The 15,433-nt window shown below is 40.4% G+C and overlaps 1 protein-coding gene across 2 annotated transcripts in view; it reads left to right on the forward strand.

Annotated features, from left to right (window-relative positions):
• capn5b (calpain 5b) overlaps positions 1-15,433 on the forward strand; it is a 59,600-nt gene that overhangs the window by 5,564 nt on the left and 38,603 nt on the right. For both annotated transcript variants that reach the window (XR_013911929.1, XM_080307597.1), the window contains one exon: positions 8,402-8,575. Coding sequence is in view for 1 of the 2 variants with exons in the window: in XM_080307597.1 (XP_080163723.1) it covers positions 8,411-8,575 (165 nt within the window). In the remaining variant the exon portion in view is untranslated. The remainder of the gene's footprint in view (positions 1-8,401; positions 8,576-15,433) is intronic.

Genomic DNA, 15,433 nt, shown 5'->3' on the forward strand with positions numbered 1-15,433 from the left:
GCACCTTTGCTCGAATTCAGCCATTTGCTCATGTGTGTTGTTCACTCACAGCGAAGATCATAGATCATTCTGGGACTGCAATCAGTTTATTATCACTGCCGCGGCCTCTCCACCAAAATCTGCAACCTCACAAGATGTCAGGCTTCTAACACTGTTGTGTAAACAAACAGGGGAACAAGCCCAGTGTCAGAAATGAGGAAAAAGCGAGCATTGTGAATAATTTGTTTTCCGAGATCAACAGTTTAGAGCGCAGTTGAAGATTAATATTTGCTGCTGGAAGCAATGCATTAAACAACATGTTGTTATTACATCAGCGTTGCTCACATTTGTCAGAAAGGGCCCCTTGTTTCCTCATTCTTATTGATCGCTGATTGGCTGACTTTTCCCTCCAGCGTTTCACCTCTCTCCAGTGCATGAGCCGTCGTTTTCTTAATCATGTCTCCATTGTTTTGGGGGAGAGATTTGTGCTTTGTGTCAGCTGGGAATTCTTTAACTGTCATTTTGTCCTTTCAAAAGTCTTCCTCCTCCTCCACACTCCTCCTCAGCTGCATCAGGATTTACCTCATTTATTCATTCTGACTGCTTTCACTTCCAAACAAAATCTGCCATGGTCACTTCTAATGGTTAAATTTTGATAATTCTATTGAATGATGGAAATGCCATCTTCCTAATATTCACAGTTTCTTGGTTGTGTTGTCTTTGTAATTTCTGAAGAGGCAGAGAAACCAAATGGGCTGCTTTTAGCCTCTTGATGACTACCAGAGTCTGCCCTGCCTCCACTTGCTTGCTTCACCCTTTGTTCCCATAGCGTAGGCAGTTCTTACTGAGTTTCCATTGGAGAAACCTCCCATCTGCTTTCTTTCCGCACTCGTAGGAGGGCTGAAGTCTTAAATCATCATAAAGCACGTCTTCCCAAACATCTGCCTGCAGTCCAACAGCATTTCTTCCACATCAGAGCTCCTGTGGCCACCAGTAGACCTTTTTCAAAGCAGACGTTTTCAAATGTCATTACGGGAAAATCACATGTGCATTAATGGTGGTTGCGCTCCACTTAGGGAGGGCCCTGCTATTGTGTACACTGATTCGCTGTCATTGCTCAGGGGGACACTTAATGGAACAGAACCACTGTTAAAGAGAGGCCTATTAATCTCATTTTTAGGTTCATATTGTTATTCTTCTGCTAGAGAGCTCTGCAAGATTGACAGTACTAAATAATCCTGATTTACTTTTACAGTGGGGCTACAGTGGCCCATTAGCTCATCCTCTATCTGTGCCAGAACTGGAGTTCAGCTCAGTTCAGCTCCATGTCAGATTGATGTGTGTATAGGTAACAGTCCAAAAAACAAACAAAGAAGATGAGTTTTAATTTTAGACTGATCAGGAAGACACAGCAACACAGGATTGTTCCAAGGATGTAAATTAAAATATATATTTAGCAATTGATGAAAACCACAAGTGTCATTTACAAGAAAGGATCCCGAGGCTTATACTTCAAGTAAAAGCTGTGGGAGCTTGAAAAGAACCAGACCTGCATTGATAAATGATGATCTTCATCATTTATCAATCAGAGAGAAAGAGGCGATTCCAATAAACCAGTCAGAGTGATCCTTTTGAAATAAATCTTAAGTCCTCACCTTTCAGTTCCTGCTACCTGTGTCAGTTAAACAGCAGTTAGAAGCCTAGACCTCCCTCTCCCCAGCCACCTCCTCCAGCTTATCCAGGGGAACACCAGGGCGTTCCCTGGCCAGCCGAGAGATATAATTTCTCCAGCGGGTCCTGGGTCTGCCCCGGGGCCTCCTCCCGGTGGGACATGCCCGGAAAACCTCACCCAGGAGGCGCCCAGGAGGCATCCTTGTCAGATGCCCAAACCACCTCAACTGGCTCCTTTCGATGTGGAGGAGCAGCAAGACAACAACACAGAGATCCCTCTATGCAACTATGTTAGTCCAGAGTGGTGGGAAAGGGGGTGAGCCACCCTAAGTGATGGTGATGTACTTCCATCAGGACGGAGATTTTTGCAGCTTTAGAGTGTATTTATCAAATGGGTTGGGTATTTGTGAGTGTATATGTGCATATAGTTATATTGGAAAGTGATTTTGTGATAGGGGCATTAGATACGGCCCATTATGGTGAAGAGGGAGCTGAATGTAGCTGAGGTGGTTTGGGCATCTGACGAGGATGGCTTAGTGTTCTGGGCACGTCTTACCAGGAGAAGAAGTGGCTGAGCTCAGTCATTCGACAGGGACTTGGAGTAGAGCCGCTGCTCCTCCACATCGAAAGGAGTCAGTTGAGGTGGTTCGTGCATCTGACTAGGATTCCACCTGATAGCCTCCTGGGTGAGGTATTCTGGGCATGTCCTACTGGGAGGAGGCCAAGGGTCAGACCCAGGACTCACTGGAGAGATTATGTCTGAGCTGGCTTGCGAACGTCTTGGTGTCCCCCAATGACCCGAACCCAGATAAGCGGCAGAAAATGTATGGATGGATTATCCAGTAGCGGATTAAAGCAGTAGTTTTTCTCTCAGATGAATAAAAAGAAGCAAAAGTACTAAAATAGCAAATGTACCAGCATAGGAGACTGTATGGGAAGTGCAGGCGTCAAGTTTATGGATCATCCTGCTTCATGGAACAGAGAATTTGTTTGAAAATTCGATTTAAATGTGCCACATACTGACAGATAATCATAGTAGAAACCTTGCAGCTTTAATTTTCAGCAGTGATTGTTGCTGTTCTTGCCACAGTAGTGAAGAAATGCAGCCCAGCAGCTTCTCAGGATTCGTTCTCTGCAGGTGATCCTGTTGGCAGTCCACAGAGGCCAGATGACAGCATGGTTTTCCCCATTGCAGTCACGAGCCAAGTCACCAGGCCATCTGTCAGACTTTGCTTCCAACTGCGACCTCCTCATTCCCCCAGGAATTTACTTTATCACTCACTCAAGAGTGAGATAGCTTGTTAATTCCTGTAAAGTGAACTTACTGGCTATTTTCTTTAATTAAGGTTAGAGACTAATCAGATACAGGCTGTAGGTAATGTGACATATCTGAAAACCACACTTGCAGCAGGATGTTTAAAGTTTGCTTTGAACACATGAATGTCTGCTGAAAGCATGAGATTTCTCAAAGTGTCAGAAAAAGTTAGTCCTTAAATCCTTCAGGTTAATAATGTTTGAAAGGTACTGTGGTTAGATTTCATTTAGCTGCTGACGTACTTTCAGTGGGGCTGCTCTCAATTTTCTGTTCTCCTCATTTTCCCAAAGATATTAGATGTCATTGAGCACTGCTGGAAGGTGAACAGGTCATCTCAGCCCAATTAAAAAACACTTTATGTTAATAGCAGTGCTGCGTAGTAATCTGGCATAAAGAGACATAAGCAGGATTTGGTTTTATTACTATACTATACTGAGAAATACTGAGACATTTTACATTATACATTAATACCACCGGCACATGCACACGTTTTGTTCTCCAGTCTTCAGTTGTTGTTGAATGTATTAGGTAATTTTACGGCAGAAAATGCTGATTTACTGCTTCAGAGTTGACCTTGTTCAGATGCAGATTGGTTCAGTACCAAGTTTAACAGGGATACATTTCCATTTCTCTGAGCAGGTTTTTCTCCGCACACTTCAGTTTGCAGTATGATCCAAACAACATCACAAGAGCATTTCATCTGTGAGTTTCAAGATGATTTAAGATGAGTTTGAAAAGCTGTAGCGGAATAAGCCCTCCCACTTAATCTGAACATCTCCCCCTTGACTCTGTGTTGGAGCACAGCGTCACTTAAAAGCTGAGCCCTACAAAGACTCGAGTGCCTCAAGCAGCCGGATTATACACTGGTGTCTTTTTAGCATTCAGAACGTGTTAGCTTTAAAACAGCAGGCTCTCATAATGCACCCGAGAGTGCATCTGACAGGTTATGTGTATTGTTTGATTTGCCAAGTATAAGCAACTAAAACATACAGGCTCAAATATGTGCACGCCCTCACTTAAATATTTTATAGAGTGATGCTTTAGGTTTACACTGTACCGACTGTCAAGCATAGTATTGGCAGCATCATGCTTTGGGGCTGTTTTGTAGCCGCTAGTATCAGTATATAAATGAAGGAGGACTACTACGGTTGGGTATCGTCACTGATTTCTAGATTGGATTAGATTCTGATTCACAAGGTCCCGATTTGATTCGATCGATTCGATTTGAATCGGGGAAATTTTGCCTCAGACAGTCAGAAATATTATAATTCTGATCATTTATTGGTACATATCCATATTTTTATATCTATAAAAAGAAAGCTGACACTTCTGAGACTTTATCAAAGGTGTAAGCATCACAGCAGATGCCGTTGCGTCAAAGTAACTGAGCATAAAACAGAAAAACATGAAGGAGATTTTCCTGGCCTGGCTTTTTATAGCAGAAACCCTTAAAAATATTCTGCAATACAACAAAAACTAAAGAAAACCATGAATCAACATATAAACATTACCAGATGCTGCTGAAGTGAAGCAGAGCAAAGTTACAGAGGTTTAATTAGAGACACGGCTAAGCGTTTTGCAATTTCGCATAATTTTAAAATTGTTAAATTTCTTCAGTATTGAACAGCAGACATGAGATTTTCTTGTCGGAAGTCAGTTAAATTAAAAGAAAAAAAAAACAGTGGCCAACAGCGCTGTACATAATGGTAGACTGGCGGGTAATAAGCAAGCAAATAATGCAGAAAACAGAGATTTTTAGATGGGAAACTGTCTTGAAGTACACTGAGAGAGAGAGAGAGTTGTGCATGAAGTGTTATTTTATTGTGGTGGAAGCAAAACAGCAAGAGTAAGAGGGAATTCATGGCGATGTTTATGTGAAGCTAAATGTGAAGCGTAGTTTGGATCTTCTTTTGCTGCTGGTTTGGTTGGATAGTGATGAAACCTGCAGCTTCAGAATCTAGCACAAAAAAGACGTAAACACAAAGACCGGACTGCCGACGTACCAGAAACAGTGGGATGTCGGCTCTCAGCCCCGATGGCGTGTCCGTGTATGTGCCATCGGGTGAGAAAGCCGACATCTCACTGATTCTGATGCGTCGGCGGGTCTGTGCTTTGTGTTAACCTCTTTGTGCAGAATCAGTGTACCGTGTATCCGTGTCTCATTTACTGTTTTAGCTGTTCGGTGGTTGTCAAAATTTAACCTGAGATTCTGGCGTTTCCGGCAAAATAAATTTCTATTTAAAATTTTAATAAATCGATATCACGTTATTCAAGCTAGAATCGATTTTAATCGGAAAATCGATTATCAAAACCCACTCATAAGGACTACCTCCAAATTCTTCACTTCAGCTTCCCCTCAGCTCATCAGCTCGATAAAATGTGAACAGATTTGGTTGTTCAGACAGGGTAATGATTCCAAACACGTATTAAAACTGGTTTTAGAATGGATACAACTGGCTAACATTAAGCTTGCAGAATAACACTTCCAAGGCCCCAAACCATGCTAGGCCACATCTATGCTAGGAAACAAACAAAATTCAATAAATTCTATTAATTCCGCCAAGAAGAGGTCAAAGGTCAGATAGCCACCCAGAAACTTGGTGATGGCTACCATAAGTGTCTGGTCTATGCACAGAGACATTTAACCAAATATGTGGAAGTATATGCATATCTTTGAGTCTGTGTTCTTTTGATCCTGTGTGGATTATAGAAAATCCAAAATAAATTTGAACTTGTGCACCCAATTTTATTTTAAGTCACTAAAGATGTATGCTGTTCAATCATTGCACCCTTGAAAAAAAGAACAGTTCAAGGAATTAATCAAAATCAAATCAAAAGCCCCAAATTATCAGGACCTTCATGTCCATGATGAGTGCATATTATCTTCTGACCACAACCATAGTAACACTAATCCAGTGTTTATCAGCATCAACTGTAATTATTAATATTTGTGTTTTTCTCCTGGTGTTGATATTTCTTTGTTTACATTTCTTCCTGCCAGCAGTCATTTTATTAGTTGATAAGTGTTCAGGGTCTAACAATGGTTCATGGCACTGTACTAATTATATGTGCATCTTGGCAAATCAATCAAAATAAAGCAGGATGTCACATTAACCTTGAGTGCAACAAGACTTATTGATCTGCATGATCTGCATTTGTCTTCTCCTGACTTCTACCTGTCAATAAGACCTTTCCACACATGCAGTACTGTTCTTAATTAATATCAAGAACATTATAAGAACAAAATATTTAGAAAATTAATGTTTTTCATGGTTTACTAATTTGAGGTACAACCACAGCTAGCTTCAACATTAAAACAGTCTTTAACCTGCCAGTTCCCGAGCACACAGAGTCTGTGTAATAGCAATGTAAGAGCAGTGCCAGTGTGCAGTCTTCTACTGCTCTTAGACTGGAACGTATAAAATGAATTGATCAGAGGTGTATGCCTCCAAGTTGCGGATTAGCTAAATGCCATCCCATCTCAAGTCAATGATTCCCAGTGTGGGGATTGAGAGTCTCTTCGTGGGTACGCAGGGTTAAGCTGCACCATTAAGACTTTGGATATTTATTTCCAAACTTTTCTTAATGTGTGAAATATTAGATTAGCTTATTATGATTAGACATGTGACGTGAGACAATATAAGAACTTGGCAACGATAAGTGTTTTCAGGAAACATTAGAGGAACTACTTTGTGACACTGTAACTGGGTAAATAATAAGGTGAGTTAATCAATAATAATTTAAAAATTCTGCCGTCAGACAAAATAAGAAAATATATTTTTATCACCAGTCAATAAACTCAGTTTCTAATCAGCCAGTATGATTTTGCCTTAAATGCCTTACAGCGAGGCTCTGATTTCATAAGTTGTCAATAGTTCTGCTGGCAGAGGTATTGATTATGATGTGACACTGATAGAAAAGGACATATGCAAATTGCTGACCATGAAAAGTTCAGACATGAATAATTCTGTGCATCTGAAAAGCATATTGACTGTTTCTGAGGTTTTAATTAAATATAAAGAGTTGTCAGTTGTGTTGAGTCCAGTGCTAAGGGATAGCTACCTGTTTCTGACATTCTGACAGTAAAACTAATAAATATGATGAGTTATTTAAAAACAGTCGGTAAGATTAAAACCCTATTAGATATTGCTGATTTGTCCTAAAAGTCAGACTTTTAAAGTTGACCTTGTGTACTTTGTTGTTTTATTTTCTATCATGTACATATGTTACAGTGGCGGAGGCTCAAGTTACACACATGTACAATGTATGTGTAAGTAATCTCTGTGAGTCAAAAAGGCTCTGTTTCAGACAGTTCTTTTCTACTCTTGGCTCTTTATGATGTCATTAAGAAGCCATATTGCTAATATGACTATTTCAGGCACATAGTTGATGCAAAGCTACTCTAGTAAACTCCAAAAATAAGAATGTGGATACAATAATAATAGATCACATTTAATAAGTAATTTGCTAAGAAAACATGCACTTCTAGCTGTGACTGATGTCACCTTTGGTTATTGTGTCTTTTGTCAATAAGGGGCCATATCTACCTGAAAGTGGCATATATTATATTTTTACTTGTGCTGATGCTCAGAAATTTGAGCTCTGAGGCTTAGCGATACCACACATTTTGGGGCTGATACTGATATTTGACTGCTTTCACTGTGAATAATATTAATCTGAAGTGTGAGACAGAAGTGTGAGGTGGAAGCTCCGAACAGCTAGAAAACAAGATATTTTTAAATCGCTGGTGGAGACCAAAATGGAGCTAAAAAGAATGAAGAAAAGTATTTTATTCATTAGTATGGAAGAAATGTGGCTCCAAATAAATTATAACATTGTTTTGTGTTTGCTTAATGTGTAAATAAATGTGTAAGTGTTTTATTTTGTTCATTTTGTATCGATGTGTAGCCTAGTGATGTATGTTAAGTAAGCAGTTAGTGATATGTGGAACGGTGTGCCATTTATTCAGTGTTTCAGTATTGATTATCCCTTCAATAGTTCTTAGTTTGCCTCCTCCCTCACTCACCGGTTCCCCTGCTTGCCCTAAGCTGATCAATGTATATGTGACTCCTTTAATGCATAGCAGTGATAATTAGGCCCAGGAGGATATCAGTGAATTGACAGATTAATCATTTTGACCCAGTGAAGCCTGGCTGTGCTCAAGGCAGCAGCGCACATCGACTTTCTGTTTCCACTGAGAGCTTTCGCTGCTAAGGTATTACCGTCTGCTGGATTCGGCTGTCAGTCTGCTGGGATGACTGTGAGTTGAAAACCAGATGAGCAGGAAGGAAATTTATTTTCAGAAATTACACAAGATGGTGCTTTTTCAGAGAGGATGCTGAAATGTGTGTGTGAAAGTCAATGACAGAAGAGGAGGGTGGTGTGATGACAGGATGCAGATCTGTACTTCATTGCCATCTGCGTTGTGTCCTCCAGGGCTGCAGCATGTTCACTTCAGTGAAGGCCTTCGAGGGGCAGCAGTACTCCACCCTGAAGAGGCAGTGCTTGCAGAGTGGCCTGCTCTTCGAGGACCCCCGCTTCCCCGCCACAGACGACTCGCTCTTTTACCAGGGTAACAGGATCGGACGTGTCGTCTGGAAGAGGCCTCGGGTAGGTCGGCTTGTTTCAGCAAAACAAAAACTGATAAATCTGATTAAAAGTGCAGCATTAAAGGTTTACTGCTGCTGATGAATATAAATATACAGGTATTAATTTTACAGTTCACCAAACTGCTAATGAAATGTGTTTTAGCATTTTTAAATCCATTTATTTATTTTTGTATGAGGAAAAGTATCTACAGGTAAGCACTGAACCAAACAAGAGTGTTGATATCTGTGCTGTACTGGATGAAATCACTGGATTGTAGGGGCGTGTCCAGAGGGGGGAGAGGGGGGGGGGCGAACAGAGGGGCACTGCCCCTTGGATAAGATGATCTAAAAATATGTTACACTATATTTTTATAGCTGAAGTACCCAGCAGTTAATAAGAAACTAAAATAATCTCCAGCTGAAAATCAAAAGTGATGTAATAATTATCTAAAGATTAAATAATATAGTCTGTAATGCATATTATTCTTAGTAATTACTACTTTTACTTTCGGTACTTATATTTTGATAAAAACAAACCTCATGGATTGGTTACTGATTGGCTAATAATATAATTACCATAAAGAATGACATAAAAACTTGGTTTCGAGTAACACATTTGGTGCTTTTTAGGTATTGTTTAGTTTTAAAACTGCTAAGGCGTAAAGTGTCTGTGTCCAGATATGAATTGTCAATAAATAATAAAACTGTACAATCATTCCACCATGGAAAAAGAACAGTTCAAACAAATCATTAAAAGCCTCAAATTACCAAGACATTCGTCTTGTTGAAAAAATGTACATTTCTGACCACGATGGTAGATATTATTAAGTTTCGTTAGAAGAAAAAAGACAGACTCAAGCTGGTTTAGGTAGAATACAAACTCTGCAATATCAGAGAAGATTCAAATATGATAAATGGTACCGAACACTCCTAACCACCACTTTAACTTTTTTACAGTTAACTCTTTCATTCCTTTAAGGCACACTAAATACAACAAACATTTCTGGACTCAACCAATCAGCATTTGTGGCCAGTGTTTCCAATTCTACCAGTAAGAAGTCTCAATAAGCTTCAGCTTCACTGAAATTTGACCTCTTTTTTTGCCTGTATTATTTAAATGCCTGTAGAAAAGCAGCTCCAGTAATTCTAACACAGGGGTGTCGAACTCCAGGCCTCGAGGACCGGTGTCCTGCAGGTTTTAGATCTCACCCTGGGTCAACGCACCTGAATCAAATGATTAGTTCATTACCAGGCCTCTGGAGAACTTCAGGACATGTTGAGGAGGTCATTTAGCCTTTAAATCAGCTGTGTTGGATCAAGGACACATCTAAGACCTGCAGGACACCGGCCCTCGAGGCCTGGAGTTCGACACCTGTGTTAACATGTATGTTCGCACAGAAGGAGTAACAAGCTGTTATTCTTGGTCCAAGATCAGTTCACCCACTGAAAGACATGTGGGAGCAATGTGCATTTGAATCTCTGGAAATAATTTGTGCTAAGATGTTGCTAACTAACTGTTGTTGTTGGTGCTTGGTAGTAGTAACATTTATCACTGTATTTCCATGGGGTTGACCCAGATTTTCATGAAATGAGGATGAACTGTCTAAGTGTGAATGCAACTAAATACATGTAAATATTGAATGATTGCAGTAGATAAATACAAGTGTTTGAGTTACTTTGCGCATTGGATATTATATAGCTAGCTACCATTACTAAATATTAACTCCATATTAACTCTTTCTTATTTTTTATTATTGATATATTTTCATTCAATTACTATTTCTATAAATATTGTGCTACATGTAGTTTCAGTAAATCTATGTGTTAACCCACAGTTACAAGCTCTATTTGCTAACTCTTAATGCGGTAGAATTATTGAATTTTTTTATCATTTTCCACACTTACATTTTAAATGTAAGTTTAAATTATTCTACTTTCTAATTCTAATTATACGCAGTTCATTGTAGTTCAAAATATTATGGTATTAATAAAATGAGATTTCTGTTAACCTCACATGATGTGTAACATCTAAATAAGTATAAATTATTGACTTATATAAAAAGACGTGTATATATTTGTCAAAATCATTTTTTATGTTTCTGTAATGGTTCTGTAATGGATAGCAGATTTTTAATAATCAAATTTAATCATTGATTTTATTGCTTTGTTATCGGTCCGCTCTCAGCCCTTGGTAGTTTTTTTTTGTCATTTCTTGTGTAACTTCTTCCAGATGTTAACTTGGTATCGCTACATCTATCACTACAGCCATCTTCCTCTGCTTATCTACAACTACTATGTACTATGTTGGTTAGCCATCACCACTTTGACTGAGCTAAAATCCTTCTAGATACAAGACATTCTCAACCACCCTATCCCATTTTGACCTCAGGACTTACCATGTAAGCCTCTTGATTATGCCGCTCCACGTATGCCCTGCTAGCTAGCATCTTTCACCCTGCTGGTACGTGCTGGATTGTTTCATGGGGATCTTTGAACAGTCTGCACCTGAGGTTTTGCCTGGATCTTGTGCTTAGAGCTTGTTACTGTGCTGCCATGATTAGTGCCTCTGTGCTGTCTTTAAGTCCAGCTTTATCCAGTCATTGGTAGGATTTCTCGACGTCAGCTACTTCTTCTATTTGTCAGTGGTACATGCCTTGCAGGGACCTGTGCTTCCTTGATGGTTCCTGTTCTTACTCCTCTTTTTTCTCAGGTTTCTGCTGCCTGAGGTATTTACTAAGCACACTATCAGCCATGGCCGCTTTCCTAATGTACTCATAGATCGTTGTTGTTTTATCCTGGATAGTGGTTCTGATACTCACTAGACCTTCCTTCCTCTTAACAAGTCTCAGGGCCCTGGACTTGAGGTGAAACCCTCCATGCATGGAAAGGAGCTTCCTTAACTTCATTAATGGACATTTGTGGTTTGATTTCTTTGTGCAGTTTATATATACATATCAGGGAAGTAAACGTGTGAAACTGAACATACTGCACGTTGGGGTTGCACTGAAGTCACTGACAGTTCAGCAGTGTCACAGATTTTTGGGAAGATGCTGTGTTTCAGTGTGTGTGTGTGGAGCGCTCTGAAAAGACGGGGAGAAGCTTAACCGAATGGCGCCGAGGGTGTGTAGAGATCTCTTGTAGAGATTTGCGAGCGATGCATGGGTCTGTGCCGGCGATGTTTTGTGCTATTTCATGACACACTGGAGGGCCTTTTTGTGAGCTTTGGTGTTGCTACTGTACCAGGTTGTCACACAGATCGCTTTATTGTGCATCTGTAAATGCTGACAAGCAGTTTTAGGCGAAGTTGGCTCTCCTTAACCTCCTTAAGAAATGAAAGCACTGTTGTGCCTTACCCATGACTGCTGAGGTATTGTCATTCCAGGCAAGATGAAACCTAAAGCTGAAGACTCCATGAGCTCTGTGTGTGGGTTTTTTTTTTTTTTTTTGCAGCCCTACATCTATATCTCTTTGGTCTTTGTGATGTTTAAGACCAAGTTATTATTGATTCATGATGATGTCCCTGTATGCATGCCTATTGTTAGCAGTTATAAGTGCGATGACTATCGTATCGTCTGCAAACTTGTTGCAAATACAACAAGAGCTAAAATTTGGGGTCTGAGCATGCAATTTGGTAAATCTACAAAATGCAATCTGAATTCAATTCTTATACAAGAAACTTTACCCACAACTTCACAGTTTATATGTTCAGAATAATTTACTCCTCAGCATACATGCGTGTAAATAACAACCTATTCCCTGGACAGTCAGTGAGGCACAGCCGATGCCCTGCAGCAATATTTTATTCTGGACATAAATAGTGAGCAGTGTTTGCACCTGTAAAAACACTCGCATTGGGGAGTTATCAGTGCCAAAGGTGCTTGCAGAACAAGAGTTTTGTGACATAGAGAAAGTCTAAACATTTATAATTCAACACTAACATCAGTTGTAATCAGTCATTGCTCTACTGCACTCTCTAGTCTCCTGTATAAGCTGGCACCGCGCGTGTCTTTCGGTGGTGGATGATATCAGATGTAGGGCCTCAGGATTTACTGAGCCGAGTCCCCTGCCGCTGTTATCCTCCTCTCACAGCACGTCGTGGTTCTGGATGCTGTAACCTCCTTCTGCCTGTGTACCGCTGCAGCATGCAGCCAGCGTGCATTGCCATGGAAACTGGGTCACACAGATTATATGTTTTGGTCTGTGCTGATGTCAGTCATGCAGACGGAAAACTGGAAGAAGTCAAAGGGAGAGAAAGCAGGAGGAGCATCCTTTTCATTTTTGCCAGCACACGGTTTGTGTCGTCACTGACAGCGGTTTATGTGAGAAGGTTAGGAACCCGGAGCAGGACATTTTTAGCCCAGCTATTTTTAAAGGTTTTATTGAAGCTCACAAAAAGCAAAAATAATGTGCTTTAGTGATTTTTATTGGGGATTTTCTTAATTTTGCTCAAGAATCTGTAAAAGCACCTCCCTGTACACCAATCATCCTTTAATATTAAACATTTAAAACACTGACAGATGCAGTGAATAACACTGATCATCTTTTTCTAAGTCCTAAACTAACCTTTCCACAATGCCTGCTGTTTGAGTACGAGATAACATGAGCATGATAGGTCCCCTTATGAAGTACTATCTGATAAAGTAGTATTTTTACCTGCCAGTGGGTGGTGCTTGCATAGAGCCAGACTTGAATTAATGAGTGCAGCGGCATTCAAAAGAGTTGGGACTTCACCACCAATTTTGCAGATCAATATCTCCCATAGCATTACCAGTGATTGTTGCTGTGGTTTTTCTTGGTGCAATCTATCCTTTAAAAAAAAAAAAAAAGTAAAGAATGTAGCTGACCCAAAAATCTACAAGACAAAGCAGAGCTCTGTTTTAACTTGTTAATACAAAAGCTGATTCTGTTCTCTCTGCAAGCTCTTAGTGCAGCATTTCGTTCAAGGGAGAGTGCACGATAATGAAGTTAAACATCAAATTACTTAGGAGCAGAGTGGCTATGAGAGAATGAAATGTTCAGAGCAATCAAAATGTATGAGGTTCCAGACAAAAGCTCATTTAAAATACTGTATGCAAACTCATTGTACTGAGCTTTTCTGCAAACTCAAGTTTACATTTAGGTCAAAGACGCTGTTTAGGATTAGAATGTTTTTAGCGTTATTTATAATTGATCATCTCCTGATTCTGCTCTGATTCGGTCTTTTTGACCCAGCTCTGCATCGAGTAACCTTTTCTCTTATATGCAATAGGTTCAGCATATCCTTAACAACTCACTTCAGTATGGCTTCTCTGACTCATTGATCCATATCGGACTCCTTTCACAATGTTTGACTGCCTCTCCTAGAGTAAACGTGGATGCATTGACATCTGAGATCAACAGTGGACTGACTGGCTTCCACAGATAGGGAAAAACTCCTGTGTAGATCCAAATCTGTTCCAAACAGTAGCAGAAATACGCCGGCTGGCCACAGCTGTTACGAGGTACAGTTCACATTTAGTGTTTTTGATTTCTCTTGGGGGACTAAAACATGTTTGTCCTCCAGCGCCCACTGTAGCTAGGAATTAGGATGGGCACGCAAGCAGAACTCACTTGACTACAATTCACAATATACTGACATCTAGCAGTAAGCTTTTTTTCACATAGGATATTTTATTTAAACTCTTCATTTAAAGTTTGAATTTGTGGGCATTCCCTTCTCGAGTCTTCATGTAAGGTTAGAATGTATAGGAGTATTTTAATGGTCTTCTAATTCTTACAGGTTATTCTGGTCCTTGAAAATGAAAAGATCCCTGGGGCCCATTTTAATAACTATTGTAATAACTTTCAGCCAATTTATCTTTCTATAATGAGGAAAGCTGCTGTTAGCAGGCATTGGGTTGGTAGTTTGTTATCATCAGAGGATTGTGGGGGGCGGGTCAGAGGATTGTGGGGGGCGGGTCGGCATTTGGATGTAAGCAGATCTAGGTGAGAGTCCTTGATACCGGCTTAAGTTAGTCTCTGCATAGCCTAACCTAGGGTAATAATCGTAGCATCAGAAACGCTGACCTCGGTCCTGACTTCCTGTACAGGGGTAACTAGGAACCATTGCTATTTCTCATCCTTGAACATCAATAACTGCTAATAATTCAAACTTCATACACGAGTTTGTCCTTTCAGCTGGTCCAAACTGCCAAAGCAGGTGGTGATGGACGCAGCCGTTACTGTTACAAGTGGTGACAGTTTAGTAGTGCCAAGGAATGCAGGTAGGGAAGAAGAATGTAAACTGGCAAAAACTGTGTGTAAATAATCCAAGCTTTCATTTTTTTCTAAAATGTTGGGTTACTTTGGATTCTCACTGCTGGATTGCACTTTTTATTCTCTGGGTTTTTGCACTCGTGGCTCATGTCTCCTTTACCAGCTGATGAATGGTGCTGAGGAGGGCTATGAAGCCGGTTGAAAGGTTCTCAATGGCAGGGTAAATGATTAGGCTGTGCTCAGCCACAATATTCACATTACTTCAGAGACTGCAGGGCTGGGCACTGATCAATACTCTATTACTTTTCCACCTGAGCCAATCCCTGGATGGCAGGCCACCACAGGGAGCCCTCGCCGCTGCTCAGACTCCACCAATCAATGTTGTTGCGGACAGGGAGAAGAAACGTGATTAGATATCTTAACTCCGACACAGTTTCACAGAACAACATCAAAACATTGCCTCACAAAGTTCTGCCGACTTGCACGTACAGAGAGATTTCAGACAGGTAGCTCTGGTGCTGGTCAGTGTAAGGTGAGAGGATCCTGCTGGTAGAGACTGCAGGCCTCTGGGGAGCACTGCAGTGGCCTCTGCTTCAGATTAAAAGTTTGCTTTTGCAGCATACAGCTTTGCAGAGTCAGCAAATGA

Source organism: Astatotilapia calliptera, chromosome 10, assembly GCF_964374335.1.
Source record: "Astatotilapia calliptera chromosome 10, fAstCal68.1, whole genome shotgun sequence".
Taxonomy (NCBI): domain Eukaryota; kingdom Metazoa; phylum Chordata; class Actinopteri; order Cichliformes; family Cichlidae; genus Astatotilapia; species Astatotilapia calliptera.